Here is a 15,638-nt window from a genome sequence, read left to right as displayed (position 1 = left end):
TGTCAAAAACAAGTCACAATAAAGTTTCCCTCAATTAACTTTTTTGTTGCACAAAGCTGAAAAGCACAATTATGCATTGTGAAGTCTCAAGGCCAAGTGAGATGAAATCCAATGACCAAGGGTTGGTGTTTCAGGGACAACCTAGAAGTCCACCCCCCAACCCAGGGTGGGTGATGGGCAGTTCAGAATGGGACATGCTTAGAGGCCATCCACACGGAGACACATTTAGCTGTAGTGTATAGGTAAAGATTTTTTATCGTATCGGCGTTCCGTCCAGACGAATCTGGCGTTTTGGGAGCCTGAAACCGCTATTTTTTCAAACCGGGTCTCAGAGGATACATCTGAAAACACCACCATTGCGTTTTCGTGTGTACAGTCGATCTGTATATTTTCTTAATGATGATGTCATCACCCAAGCACGCAAAGTTTATGCGCATGCTAGTCTTAATCTCCGTTGAGATTAGTGTTCTGCGGCAGAACTACAGCGCCACACACTGATTTGGCATGTATTGTATACAACATTGTTTTGAGTCGGTTTCAGTGGTTTCGTGTGTACGCACATATTTCTTGAGACGACGCCGTGAAAAGGAAAAACATATCGGATAGGGAAAGCTCTGGCTTCATATGGATGTGGCCTTAGTGGGTTGATTTTTTCACAATGTACTTACTGACCCAGCGCTAATGTTTTTAAAGGACCCATTGCATGAAAGTCCAATTTTTTCTGTGTTTAAATGCTATAATCGGGTCCCCGGTGCATCAAGCAACCCAGAAAACATGAAAAACAAGATCCCAGTAACTTTGTTTTGGTAAGCCTTTCTCTGCAAGCATGTGAGAAATCGAGCCGTTCAGATTTCGCTCCTGATGTGACGTAGACGCAGGCTCTTATAATAATATTACCGCCCCTTAATCTACACAATTCCACCCACGGCGCTGCCGCATTGTTGTTTTCACAAGCGACAGCGGTGTAAGCGACACCATGTCTAAAGTTTGTGGACAACATGCAATGTAGTCGCTGCACAGAGTCCTAACCTCGGAAGAGACAGGAGCGGATTTATTTTATTTTTAGTGGAAATCCCTCAGAAACCATAAGTAAAAACCTGCTTGTTTGCGCGAATCACTTCAAGCCGGAGTGCTTTATCAACCTGGGACAGTACAAGCAGGATTAGCTTCAAAGTTGTTCCTCAAGAGGGATCGAGACCAACTGAACGAGACAAAGCTGCCGATGTAAGTTATATTTATCAACAGTCTGAATTTCCGTACATGTACCGTATATATAGGAGGATAACATTAGCATACGATAGCGAAGGGAGCTAAGTCAGTCACGTGCTAAATAGAACTTTCAAAGCCAGTGTTAAACTTACTCTATATTTATATGTTATTTGGCAAATGGGCACTTGGAGTTTAGCTGTATGCATGTTAATACATTATGTGCGTTAATATGTTCAGCTGCGGCAAGCTGATTGTTTTGCTAATGAACAGGGGCGAACACTGCGGTTAGTTGAGTTTTATACGTCTCAAATCGTTCATCTTTAGGCTGAAAAATCTGTCACAGCATACTAGTTATGCTCTCACGTTGTGTGTGTAACGTTATAACTTGTCAACGACAAGCACTAAAATCCACCACGTAATTCCGCTGAGATCTGCAGGTACACGCACAACGTGAGCGCTGTTTTCTGTGACAGATTTTTTAGACTGCGGACGAATGATTTGAGATGTTTAAAAAAAAGTATGAACATATTAGCCAGGTTCTGTCAACCTTGCACTGGTTACCTATAAAACATAGCGTTAACTTTAAAATCTTGCTTATTTCCTAAACAAAATTTTAAAACATACTTTTATTATTCAAATCGTCGTTAAAACGATTGCACAAACTAGCACTTCTTCATTTTACTTCTCTGGAACAGTGTTGAAAATAAAATGTAACCATTCGTTTTTTGTCGACTCATCTTTTGGCCACGGAACACACAGCGTCTCCACGACATGGCTGCTCTGGCGGCGGTACAATGAGATTTACAAGACCGCCCACATTACTTGCGTGTAGATTTGGGCGGCTTTAGTCAAATCACTCCATGAGCTGACGTCAAGTTGTGGAGGTGTGGTTACACGAGGCGTTTCAGGCAGGTCTGGGTGAGCATTCGCTTCTAGATAAAATACATCTTTTGTTCCGACACTTAATTTTTTGCAATTTCACGTGTCTAATACATGCATGGGCAACTTATAACACACAAAAGACAAAGAAAAACACGTACTTCTGGCGAATGACTCCTTTAAATGTGTGCTCTCACTGTGCGTGTGTGCGCGTGCATGGGCGTCCGTGTGTGTGTCTATGTGTGTTAGTACGTGTGCATATTGTGTGTGTGGAGTGTTTTGTATGTGGGTATGTCTGTCTTCTGTGTTTTAAGAAGAGAGGTGAGAAATGTTTGTATTGCACTAGGAATTTAACAAGGCCTTAGTTAGCTGTTGTGCGGGAGTTATGAATGAAGACGTCACAGCGGTATGCTACATTAACAGCAATTATAATAAGAAGTTCCCGGAAATAAAAACAAGGAAAGAAAGAATCAGGAAGAAAGAAAAAGTAATAAGTATAGGAGAAGAATGTTTGGTTAGGCTTGCTGTGGGTAAGAGCATGTGCAAAAGCAGCACCATGTCCTGCCCATAACTGCAGGTTGTGTCTCTCACACTATTTTAGCTCACTCTCATTCTTTTTCTACTGATTTTATCTGCTGATGAGCTGCTCTAGCTGAACACTAAACAATTTGTTGTTCATGTCCCTACATAAAATAGTGGCAGATTAGATTAAACAGACCAGGAACCAAGACATACATTATGGAGTGCTCTCAAAATTCTCCTTACTGAAGTTTAACTGCACGGCAAGATCAAGCACTAGAACAGAGTGTACTTAAATTGAGTCGGTTCTGTCAAACTTTTCTTTCCACATTTGAAAAAAGGACTGTGCGTGTGCATTTCCCTGCATTTTAGCTTCAGACTATCAGGTACTGTTTATACAGAAACATATGTTGGAATGTTGTTGAACATTTTAAAGAAATATGCCAAATTAAACTAGACAAAATCAAGAAATTAATTCAGCTTGTTAAATTATGAAAAATAAATGTACCTGGCTGTTATATATTAAAAAACACAATAAAAAACTATAATACAGATTACAGAATTTATACTATAGAAGTACAAGTACAATGAAAGTCCACAACTCTACAATCAGATTGCCAAATTTGTGATCCAAAATAGAATAACAGAGAAACCCATGTGTGTTCCTGCAAACACACATACTGTATGATCATTCAAATTTAATATCACATGACAATGCAGTTTAAATATGACAAATCTGATTGAACTTCTATGTAAATTCTCTAAAACCAACTGACATGGGTTGAGGGATTTCCTCGTGGAGCCACCTTTTCATAATAATGGGATGATAGATTTTTGGGACTTCATGTCATGTACTGTACACCTTTTGTGTCCCACTTTTCTTTTCTAAACCTCCAATTTTAACTGATTGTTTAAAAAAACTATTTGATGTTTTATATTTTGCAAAACAGATCGATTCTGTGAAGGCCTAAATGCTTAAAAAGAAGCAGAAGTGCATTTTTAACTTTTGATCTCAGGAAAGAAAACGTATTGAGCCTTAAAAATTGCTTAATTCAATCAGTTTTGCATTCTTAGCTTCCATAGAGCGATATACAATTTTTAAAGAATTGCTCATATTATTAATTGTGCATGATTTATCTGTCCATCCATTTATCCGTTCTCTTTATAATCTTTCTTTTAATAATTTATAACTTGCGTCAACTCATAAGCGATTTAGCTTTTCGACCCACCCTACATTTGTTCTTGCTAAATATCCCATTTTACTCATCAAATTACAAAGAAAAAAGGTGTTAAGTGTTTGATGCTCTATCCAGGCAGCTCACTTCTGAAAAATTTGTATAAAATAAAACCAAGAGTTGCAGACATGAGCTATCGGTTATAAACTATGAAGTAGGGCTGTGCAATTAATCGAAAATTAATCGTAATCGTCAATTTTGGCCTTCAACATTTACAAAAACCAAATCATCGAGGTAAAACGATTATTGTGCCATATTCCATTTTGCAAGGATCCTCTTTTCTTTTGGTATAAATCCACAGCGCACCACTTTTCTTTACAGTGGTTCAGCTGTAGTATTTCTTTATATATTTTTTTCAGTTTAATTCACAGTTTAAAAGCAAACTTATTTATTTTCTATGTTGTTTTAAAAGTGAATGAGTAATCATGTTAAATAATCGTGATCTTAATATTGGCCAAAATAATTGTGATTATGATTTTGGTCATAATCGAGCAGCCCTACAAAAGACAGTTTTACAAAAATCCTATTCAGCTTCGCATACAACAAAAAATGGGAGCATTTTTTATCTACACATTTAGACCGCACATAAAATATCAAGGTAAAACAGTTACACAAAGTCAGTAATTTCTCAACCAGCCCGTTATTAAAGTCATCAATTCAAATAGGATGGCTGGCTGACACATGGTTTTACTGCCTTCTTGTGTCTCACACCAGGTCCGAGACATGCGTTAGCACCCAGTGTGCTTAGTCAACATATGACAAGCTCTAATCTGCCACCTGTCCAATGTGAAAGCAACATCAACCTGGCAGAGATGGTAAGTACAAAAAATCCACATACCAAAACAAAAATTACCATCGACACATTATATGAAATGCTTTGATGTGCCACAATTGAAAACTTCATCAGCTGCTGCCACTGGTTAACTAACCAGACAGCTGTTTACTTTCTGGACCCCATTCATCAACAATTTACGTTACATAGCTAACGTTAGTGGTCCAGCGCTTTTGCACAGGATGGCACCACATTTGTGTGATGTTAAACCATCTTTACATTCAAATTCTATATAAATCTGTTGACTCGTATTGTTCACACACTGTCATAACCCAAAGCTCATAAACACATCCCACCTCCGAGGCTACTGAACTAACGTTAGCATTCTAGCATGAAGCTATCACGAGAGTCAGAGCGATACGTTTTGTCTCGGTCAAAATATTTTTGTTTTATTGTTCAGCTCCATGGGTAGAGATATCATAATATAATTTTACTAAATGTAATATTTGGACTTACCAGCACAGGAGAGCTAAAACGGCGCACAGCAACAACACGCGCAGATTCTTCATTATCTTCCCGCGGGGACCAACATCCTCGCTTTTTATCTGTTCTTCTCTAATACTGACGGCCAAGGCTACCTAATAACGCTAATTGTTTACAACTGTATAAAAGCAAAGGGGTGTGTTTCAATGTAAAGGACAAACACTTGGGTAGATTTTGTGTGTTAAATCCCCCGCTGGTAGTCGTTGACTGCCTCTTTCCGTCGTCGTATGCTGCTGTTGCTCTAGCTGGCCAGCGCTTAACACTCCTGCTGCCCCTCCGTCAGCAAATAGGAATAGAGTATTACAGTTGGCCCCGCCCCCTTTCGAAAGCTAGATGAGTTGGAAGTTTTGTCAACTGACGCGTCACCTAAATGATAAGAGGCATAAAATGATAATTTGTCAGATCATTCGTATTGTAGAATAACAGATACAATTATATTTCAAATTTGAAGACTTGAATGTATGGGGTATTAAAAGTGAGAGCTGTTCACAAATACTAATCCCAGTGTGATGTGGGAAGTAAATTCCTGTTTGGCAATGAAATAACTCTCAAAGATGGTAAATATGGCCAAAGATAGAGTTTCAGACACGACCATTTTTGGCCACACACAAATAGCATCTTGAATAAAGAATCGTATATATATAGAATAATGCGTTTAAATATTCACAACTGGTGTTTGGTCTATGTTGTCAATAAAATGTATGTTATCCCTTGTTTTGTATTCAAAATATTAAAACATATCTGCCTCTTTCTTACGCGGTATGCACTTGACCACTGTGTGACGTACTGGAAAGTACTCTCGAGGTCAACTACATGCTGATTCAAAAACTTAATATCCCACAATGCATCATTTTAGTACATCGCGTAACATGCCGGTTGATGTTTTAATCGTACATGAATATTTAATGCATCCATGACCGTAACATTAATAACATCCATGTTCCGTAGTTTTTATATAAATAATAAATAATCCCCAAACAAAGATGAGGTCTTAAGATTCGTACTTAATATAATCACTATTAATGTGGCGGGGTCCTGAAGTTACAACATTCCCAACTCATTTGGTGAGCTGTCCTAAGCAGCTGCCTCTGAAGTTTACAGAAGCAAAGCATTCATCGGTTTATGGAGTTTTTTCTAGATGTGTAGTTAGAAGCAGCGTAACATGGATGTGTTTAGAGTGTTTGTGGCATTTTTATCCCTGTGTGTGTCCGCGATAAGCGCTTTTTCTCAGTCTCTTGACAGTGATTTTACATTTACTTTACCCGCCGGACGTAAAGAGTGCTTCTACCAGAGTATGAAGAAAGACGCTTCACTGGAAATCGAGTATCAGGTACATCGAAATATTTGACAGCTGATTATATTATAAGACACTGTAAAGTTTCACCCGTTCGAATGATTTACATAAGGTGTAAACCCGGTTTTAGACATTTGAACCTTACGAAAAAGTCACATTTAAAAGGTGCCCCATATTTAGATCCAAATCCGTGTTTCTGTACCAGGGGGCGGGGGTCCACTAGGGGCCTCAACAGACTTTCAATGGAGACTTGAGATGACTTGGAGTGATTTTTTTTAAATGCCTCAAAATAGGCGTAAACAGCATAGAATCAAGATATTGCTAAGTGTTTGATTATTTCTAAACGATTATACAAATATTGTTGTTGTATTGAAGTCAAGAAGGTTTAGATCTAGTCCCTTGGATGTAAAACATCTTAATATAGCAGATCAGTCATCTTAAGATGCTGGTTACAAAACAAGCTGCAATAGTGATGTTTTTTGGTGATCTAATGCAATGCAGTATATTGCATTATGAAAATTACACTTGTGACACAATGAAGCTAAAGGTCAAGTTAAAAACAAACCAACAACAACAAAAAAAAACCACCAAAAGGACAGTGATTTCTTAGACTTGAGTATTGATTCTGTCTTTCCCAAAACTAACACCCATAATGATTCTTTATAAAAAGTAATGCATGTGGGCAATTCCAGCATTATGGATGTGACGCTCAGGGAATGTATTTGTTGCCAATATACTGAACCATTTGTTTATATTTTACTGAACCCTTGTTGATGGAGTTTAAAAATCAGGGAAATATCAGTCTATGCACAAGTTTTTTATTTTAAAAAAGGGAAATAAACATCCATTATGGATGTGACAAAAAGTTGACAAGGTTTTTGGGAGACAACAAACTTTGTAGGATTTCTGTGAATTATAATGCACAAACCTGAAGCAATTATACCAAACAAATGCAGAAGGGATGCCTCTTCACAGAACATAAAATAGTTACTTTATTTAAATTTTCATGTGTCCATTTCTGAGGAATATGTACAGTTATGGATGTGACAATCCTGAAAATGACACTATGGAAAACCTATGAAAAATCATGCACTAAAAATAAAACAAATGCTTTTAAGCGGCCTTAACACACGCGGTTTCTGCCAATCTCATATTAATCTTGAGTACCTGTAGAGTAGTATTGCATACTTCATATCTTCGAAGGGGGAGGGGTAGGCTGAACTAAAGCTCGTGTGCACCCATTGCCAACAAAACACAGACATCAGTTTCACTCACCGCATGTGGTTCATGTCCGGCATCTTTTAGCGCTGGGACGGCTCCATATATCAGTTTCAAATGATCTCCAAATCCAGCGTTATATCTACCGTTTATATAACATTCATCACCCAAATGCAGTGAACACACACCGAACTTCACGAACGTATGCTTTCTCTCTCTCCTGCACACAAGTGAAAGTGACGTCTGCGCATGCTCCTTCTCCTGCTCTCCTTGCTGCCGCATGGGCGTGCCTTTCCGGGAGAATTGTCCAATAAGGGACTAAGAAAAATTGTTACGAAACAGTTTTATATATTCTAAAAAAACTTTCCGAAACCTGTACGATCGCTGGGGGAGTGTATCGAGCACAGAAATACTACATAATACGCCCAACTCGTTTTTTGACAAGTTGACCATGTTAAGCATGAGAAGACGGCACGTTTAACATTGTAAAGAAGTCAGAATGCATGACACACCGTTGCACCACCCCTTTAAAAACTTGGAGACCTCACATGGGTATTTGAACCACCAAATGTTGATATCTCTGCTGTTAGTATAGTAAAAACCTTTGGTAAAAACTTAATTTTTTTCATGGTGAGGTTGACATTTTCTGGGAATTACCCATCTTTGTGTTGTGTTTCAGGTTCTGGATGGAGCAAGTCTAGATGTAGACTTCCAGTTGCATGCACCCAATGGTCACATTCTGGCCTCAGACTACAGGAAGTCTGATGGGGTTCACACGTAAGCAAGCAGATGCTTTTATAATCACACAGAGACTGTAAAGCGCCTTCCTCTCTAATAATTGTGTGTGTACTTTCTTTTCACTTTGTTTCTGACTGGTTCACTTTAGAGTGGAAACAGAAGAGGGAGACTACATGTTCTGTTTTGATAACACATTTAGTGCCGTTTCTGAGAAAATAATCTTCTTTGAGTTGATATTGGACAATATGGATGACCGAGAGGATTCTGAGGACTGGAAAGCATATGTACAGGGAACAGACCTTCTGGATATGAAACTGGAAGATATTATGGTAAGACCCTATGTGTCTGTGAGGGCTACAACAAGGACATATATAGGGCCTTATTTTAATGATCTAAGCGAATGGTCTATAGCGTATGTCGCAAGTGAACTTAGGGCTTGTCCAAATCCACTTTTGCTTGTTTAAGGACGAAAAAAATGGTTGGCGCGCATGGTCTAAAAGGGTTGTCCCTATTCTCTCAATGAGTCATGGGTGTGTTTTGGGCAAAACATGATTAAACCAATCAGAGTCTCATCTCCCATTCCCTTTAAGAGCCAGTTGCGCTCGCGCCATGGCGGATTTGCATTTTTCACGGCAGACCATCTACAGGACAAGCCAGATTTTTTTCTTTATATCCACAATAATAATCTTTTACATTGTAATCCATTTATTCGTAATATTTGGCATTATTGTGTGCTGCTGCACATCCCTCTGTGTAAAATAGACTAAAAATATATTGCTCTGTTGACTTTAGACCATTTCAGTTGCCTCTAAATAACAATGCACCTGAACACACCTTGTTTTCAGACCAGCACGCCCATGGGCGCAAATGCATTTGCTATTTAAACAACGTGGCGCAGGGCAGGAAAATGAGAACTGCTTCGGCCTGAAACTAGCAAAAAACACCGCATTGCGCCGAGTGTACGATAGGGCCCTTAGTTGGCCATCCTCAGTCATCATTGATATAGTCATAGAAATTATTCTTAAGCTTTTTTAGACCCAGAAATTGTAAAATTCTAGTTTCATTGTAAATTCTTCTTGATCTCTGATGTTACAGTTTGAGATTTCAACATAGTCTTACTAGGTGTTGAGATGACATTTGTTTGAACCAAAGCAATGAAGATGAGCAGGCAAAGCATGCCAACTCCCAGCATGCAATGGCAGCACAGGTGGTGTCAAAGTGACACTTCTAGCATTTAAAATGACACAATTATGAACGAGCAGGGGGCCAGTAGACATTAACAAGTTGAAAAGGTTTTACGTGTATATAAACTAATTCTACATTAATGCCATATACGGAAACAACAGGACGTTTTCAAACTAAAATCGCAGCTGTGTAGGAAATCATGCGTTCTTATTGGGTCAAAGTGCTTGAGTCCACTTTGTTAACCTGCCAGCTCTTTGTCCATTAAGCCATTGTCTTCAGAGTGCATGTACCATATTGCTTCCAATATTTGATCACCTTAATACTTTTTCTTTGACATTTCTGTGGGACCTTGAAGCCATAATAATTTTTTTGAAGGATTAGTTTGAAACACTTTTTATGGTCTCCCCTATATTTCTGCCTTGAAAAACTGAGTAGATTGTACGTTTTCTAAGGATCTTTATCTTTGTAGGACACCATCAACAGCGTGAAAGCTCGCCTGGGCAAGAGTCTTCAGATCCAGACGGTGCTGAGAGCATTCGAAGCACGTGACCGCAACCTACAAGAAAGCAACTACGAGCGGGTCAACCTGTGGTCCTGTACCAACCTTGTCCTCATGATGATCGTATCCGGGGTGCAGGTCTACTTGCTACGCAGCCTTTTCGATGACAAGAGGAAAACACGCACATAACCTCGCTTCCTGTTACTGACTGAAAGACGCACCTCTCTTACTTACTATCCCTTAATGTTGTGCTTCCTTCTCGGATTTCTCATCAAAGTGTCCTTGGACTGGCGATGGCTGGAGTTTCTCTTATCCTCAGCCCTCCTTCCCACCTTTTATATCCATCTTGCCTTGTTGTGATGAAGACAATCATTTTCTACTTGAGCCAAGCACTCAGTGATACTTTGATAAAACGAGACATTGAAGTTGATCTTTAAACTGCTGCTATGTGTGACAGAGATCTCATCAGGTTTATGACCTCATAGATGTTTTTAAAGTATATAATTAGGCTATCAGAGATGAGTAGTTTTGCGTTTTTGTATGGTGTTTTATAGATTTAAAATCCTCATTGACTTGTTACCTGTATAAAGTGTAGTTACTGAATTTTCAGGCACTGATAAAAATACACTGATATGCAGCAAGGTTTTGGTAATAAACAAGCTTACTATTTTGAAATAAAACGTGAAATGTTTGTTGATTAGTAATGTCTGATTAAAATATTGACCGTTTTGAATGTGTTTTTGTATGTTAACCACACCCTGTGCCCATTTTGTTGTTGATAATGGGGAGAGACCCTAAATGCACCTAACATGCTATAACGTTTTTATTATTGGAATCACACCAACTTGAAGGGATACTCGAACAAAAAATGAAAATCATTTACTCATCCTCTTGTCATTTCAAACCTGTATGATGTACTTTCTTCTGCAGAACACAGAAGATATTTGGAAGCATGTTGTTAGATGGCACCCATTCACTTGCATTGGTTTTGTGTCCATACAATAGAAGGTAATGAGGGCCAGTGCTGTTCGGTTACCAACTTTCTTCAAAATATCTTCTATGTTCTGCGGAAGAATGTCAAAAAGGTTTGAAAAGACAAGAGTCTGAGTAAATGATGACAGCATTTTTGGGTGAACTACCACTTTAAATGGATACTTGAGCCAAAAATGAAAATGCTTTACTTATCCTCAAGTAAATTCAAACCTGTATGACTTTCTTCTGCAGAACACAAAAGAAGATATTTTAAAGAACAGTGGTAACCAAACCACATTGAACCCCATTGACTTCCATTTTATGGACACACATATGGACAGACATTTCTCGAAATATCTTCTTTTGTGTTCCACAAAAAAGTGTCATATACAATGACATGAGGGTGAAAAAACGATGACAGAATTTAAATCCCTTTACCACACTCCTTAGAAGCACAGTCAGTGCCAGCCTGTCATAAAGAAGAGTTACTAGTCAGCAGAGTTTGGGTTTGGTCCAGGTTAAATGTGGAGTAAGGAAAAGAGCTCTTGGGTTCAAAATCATTAGAGGCTTTAGCAACAGAATGCATCGGTTCAATGCTTCAATGTCAGAGGGTCTCCTCACAACAGCCAAACAAATGCATGGGTTGTACAATGGCATTGGATTCCTCTTTGTTCTTTAATGTGACTTTTTGACATTGGTTAACTTAGCAGTTTGCAGTGGTTGAGAATTAGTTATGCTTGTTAAACTGCTGCAGTGCAGGAACACATCATGCATGAGTTGTTCAGTTTAAGATTAAGGAACGAGGCTCATCCTGTTGGGCACTTTCAGTTAGTGACAGTCAGGCTATTTTAGTGTTGTTACTACGACAACCAGCTTCCACTGAGAATCTCTGGGCCCATTGGGGAGCTGCTTTTATAGTAACAAAAACATTTAATACAAAGTAAAAGTAAATATTTACTTAATTAAATTAAACTTATTTTCTCTCATATAATTCTGAATTTGTAATAGTTGATTTTAAATAAATCTTAAAATAACAAGTCAGGTTAGACTTTGTGAAATTTTTATCTCCTGGTTGATTCAAAATGCATCATTAAGCACATGGACTTATTTTAAGTGAAATGTAATATTTGCGCTATTTTACAGAACGCTTGTGTATTTCTGTTGAATTTTAAAGCTTTTGTCGCCACCTGCTGGCAGTAAATGAAAAACGCATTTGACACTACAAGCTGACGATTGTAAATTGATTTTAAAAGTTGAAAGAAATATATAGACCTAAGATAAAATACCATTGTCTAAAATTATTTTATTCTTTACATGCTCATTGGTACTGATTTTTTAAAGGGTTAATATAAGTCATCGGGGCTTATGCTCTAAACTATTTATTTTTTATTAAGAAGAAAAAGTTACGTATGATCTGCAGAGATTACGACAGGAGGGTTGACACGTGATTTCACGACACTTCATGGTGAAATATAAAAATAAAATTGATACAAGAAGCTAATTTTGTAAAGTTGGCAAAGAAACAGTCTTTCATTTATTTTGGTCCTGTCATACAGAACAATTTTGGAAGGATATTAGCGCATTTATTAATGAGAATATTGAGAATGGTTTATCAATAACTTTTAAGGATATCATTTTGGGATATTATGATTCTACTAAGAACAATGTTTGTTTTATTGTGAATTAAAAAAACGTTTTTGTAGATTTTACATTGGCCTACATAAGTGTACATTTTCCAATAACAAACCAATGTTTCTGGTCTTCCTAAAATATGTTAAGATGTATCTGGATTCTATTTCCCCTTCATTAAATAAGAAAGCAACTAAAACGATTTCAGTTCGTAAGCACTTTAATTTATGTACTTTAACTGATGTATAATTTCATTTCTTACCCTCATGTTTGTTTGTTTGTTTTTTTCTTTTTCTCTCATTTCTTTCTTTTTTCTTTCTTTTTTACTTTAATAGTGTTCAAACCATTTCCATATTCCATGCTGTCGATATTGAACATACTATTTACACTCTGTATGCATTGTATGCATATGAAAATGTTAAGCTAATTTATACATTGTATCTCTATAGTGAAGTTCAATAAAAATGACATAAAAAAAGATACATTTGGCTTCTCTTTATTGGAGGACTTATCAACAGGCCCATTGATGGCGCTCTTGCACTAGCACGTCAACTTCTCCGACTTTTGTTTTTACGTTACGTCACTTCCGGGTGTGTGATGGCATGACAGCATTGGGAAGAGAAATCCTTTTTCGGTAAGATTCTACTATTATTTTTAATGTTGATGTATTTATGCTTGTTGATATATGTATGTTTTCTCTATGAATAAGTCTGTACGATTAGCGTTAGCCTCGGCAATTGTATAGTTGATAGCTTTAATATTTATCTGAGCTCTTTGTGGTGACACTGTAAATTGACTAAATATTATATATTTATCCTGGGTCAAGCTAGTTAAGCTATTTTAGTCATGCTTTAAAATCAGTCTGTCTATTTCAAAACTCTTTTTATTGATGGATCCAGGCTGACAGCTGTATGTCTGCCATTTGATGGGTTAACTTACATTATGCGGTGTGTCATTTGGCGTGGATCTCTTTTTATTTTATTTTTTATATTCTGATGGGTTATGTATTTGTATTTTAACAGGTGATGGGTGCAGACAGTGGTCCCGGAGCTCCGGCGGCTGTCCCGTGGCGCAAAGTGCTGTACGAGCGGCAGCCGTTCCCAGACAACTACGTGGACAGCCGTTTCTTGGAAGAGCTGCGACGCAACATCCGGGTCCGTCAGTACCGTTACTGGTCTGTGGTGCGAGAGACAGGACTGATCGCACAGCAGGTGTCGTGGGTAGCGATCTTTCTCACATTATGGTATTACATGGAACAGGGTGTCCTGGTGCCATCCGCGGTGTTGTGGGTCAGCATGGGTTGCGCTCTGCTGGGCTACGGACTCTACGAGATCCTGGGAAGAGCTGGGGTCCGAGAGCGCACACGCCTGGCAGACCTGCAGAGCGCCGCCATCTTCCTGGCTTTTACCTTTGGGTTCTCCCCTGTTTTAAAGACACTGACCGAGTCTGTTAGTACAGATACTGTGTATGCCATGTCAGCTGTTATGCTCTTAGCTCACTTGGTGTCCTTCCCCTATGCCCAGCCTAGCCCACCCGGCAGCCTTTCCCTCAACGCGGCCCTTTTCGGGTCGGTGTGCCTGGCGTCACGGTTGCCTGGTGCCCTGCATACCTTCACCATGCTGAGCTGTGCTCTTCTGGAATTTGCGCTCTGGCCGTGTCTGCTGCATCGAATACGTGAGAAGGCGAAATGGAGCTTTCCGTGGGCAGCAGGGCTGGTGTGTCTGGGTGGAGTGGGGGGTGTGGGTAGTCTGTGGCCTGAGGGGGCTGTGCTTCTTTCTATGGCTCTGTTAATACTCACCTTACTGTGTCCGTTGTTACTAGTTCACCTGCAGAGGCATAAGGACAATATACATGGTCCCTGGGATGAGGCAGAGATAAGAGAGGATCTCTCTCACTTCCTGGACTAAAAAACTAGACTGGAAACCGCATGGGTTATAGGATTTTATTTTAAACCAAATTTTGACACCGTCCTAAAGAGGGCTGGTTTTAAGACTTGCACTTTTCTCAAGCTCGGGGATGAATAAGAATTGTGTGTCTGAGATATCAGAATAGGACAGTTTGCAACTATTAAAAGGGTGAAATGAGCTTGTCCGGGTCACATTATCAAAAGAAAAACTCATATTTTGCATAAAGGACTTTTGAAGAGTTTGTTTGCAAAAACCAATAACTAAAAAAATCTAAAATCGTGTTTTTTTACTGTGCATTCCAAATAAAACATGATAACAATACACATTTGAACATTTTTGTTTTTGCAAACAAACTCTTATTTTACAGGCCTTTATAGGAACAGGACAACTTTTTATTGCCAAAATGCAGTTGAATTATTTTCATTTGAAATTGTAAATAGATTCTCATTACTGAAATAGTGTTTGTTAACTGTATTTTTATAGCATGATTTACAAATACAAGGAATTTATGTACTACATAATGCTCAAATGTATTTATGATTTTATGTTTTGTATATGATGTTTTGGGGAAACGTGCAGTATGACCCTGAGATGTTTTATTTTATGAGACCCATCTAAATTGGTTAAATTCACTGTAGGGAACTGTAAAGACTTTAACAATATTTATATAATTGTATGTTCCTGAATTGTCTACTGTTTTAAAAATGCTTTAAAGAATATTATTATTAGTAACATGCACAGTGTTCAAATAAATCCTGTTTTAAAACAATGCTATTGTTTGAATGTTTTATGAAGAAATTGTGTATAGACCAATTTGTGATGTATTTATTTACATATATAAATAACGTCTTTAATGTTGCTTATGCATATTTTTTTAGTGTTTAAAAGGTGCTTCAGTACCAGTGTTTACATTTTGAAAAACTATTCAGAAGGACACAAATCATTGCGGACACATTGTTGTCCACAAGGTGTCAGTCACATATCAGTCCAGGTATTTCTGCGATGCTAACCATTGTTACGTGCAGAGGACATTACTGCA

General features: G+C 38.2%; 3 protein-coding genes across 3 annotated transcripts in view; 2 read left to right on the top strand and 1 right to left on the bottom strand.

The window, feature by feature from the left end:
- The window catches only part of suco (SUN domain containing ossification factor), a 92,969-nt gene extending 87,560 nt beyond the window's left edge, over positions 1-5,409 (bottom strand). The window contains exon 1 of the mRNA XM_057353325.1: positions 5,131-5,409. Coding sequence (XP_057209308.1) covers positions 5,131-5,183 — 53 coding nt within the window. The 5' untranslated portion in view covers positions 5,184-5,409. The remainder of the gene's footprint in view (positions 1-5,130) is intronic.
- Positions 5,410-6,219: 810 nt separating this feature from the next.
- tmed5 (transmembrane p24 trafficking protein 5) lies at positions 6,220-10,834 on the top strand. The gene is made up of 4 exons (XM_057352979.1): positions 6,220-6,487; positions 8,349-8,446; positions 8,556-8,736; positions 10,062-10,834. Exons 1-4 carry the CDS (start codon positions 6,320-6,322, stop codon positions 10,278-10,280), a joined length of 666 nt encoding a protein of 221 aa, XP_057208962.1. The 5' UTR covers positions 6,220-6,319; the 3' UTR covers positions 10,281-10,834.
- Positions 10,835-13,246: 2,412 nt separating this feature from the next.
- pigc (phosphatidylinositol glycan anchor biosynthesis, class C) lies at positions 13,247-15,355 on the top strand. Its single transcript, XM_057352875.1, has 2 exons — positions 13,247-13,326; positions 13,715-15,355. Exon 2 carries the CDS (start codon positions 13,718-13,720, stop codon positions 14,597-14,599), a length of 882 nt encoding a protein of 293 aa, XP_057208858.1. The 5' UTR covers positions 13,247-13,326; positions 13,715-13,717; the 3' UTR covers positions 14,600-15,355.
- The last annotated feature ends 283 nt before the right edge of the window (positions 15,356-15,638 follow it).

The sequence above is a fragment of the Triplophysa rosa genome, linkage group LG15 (genome assembly GCF_024868665.1).
Source record: "Triplophysa rosa linkage group LG15, Trosa_1v2, whole genome shotgun sequence".
Taxonomy (NCBI): domain Eukaryota; kingdom Metazoa; phylum Chordata; class Actinopteri; order Cypriniformes; family Nemacheilidae; genus Triplophysa; species Triplophysa rosa.
Note: the sequence above shows the minus strand (reverse complement) of the source record. Positions and strands in the feature narration are given on the sequence as shown.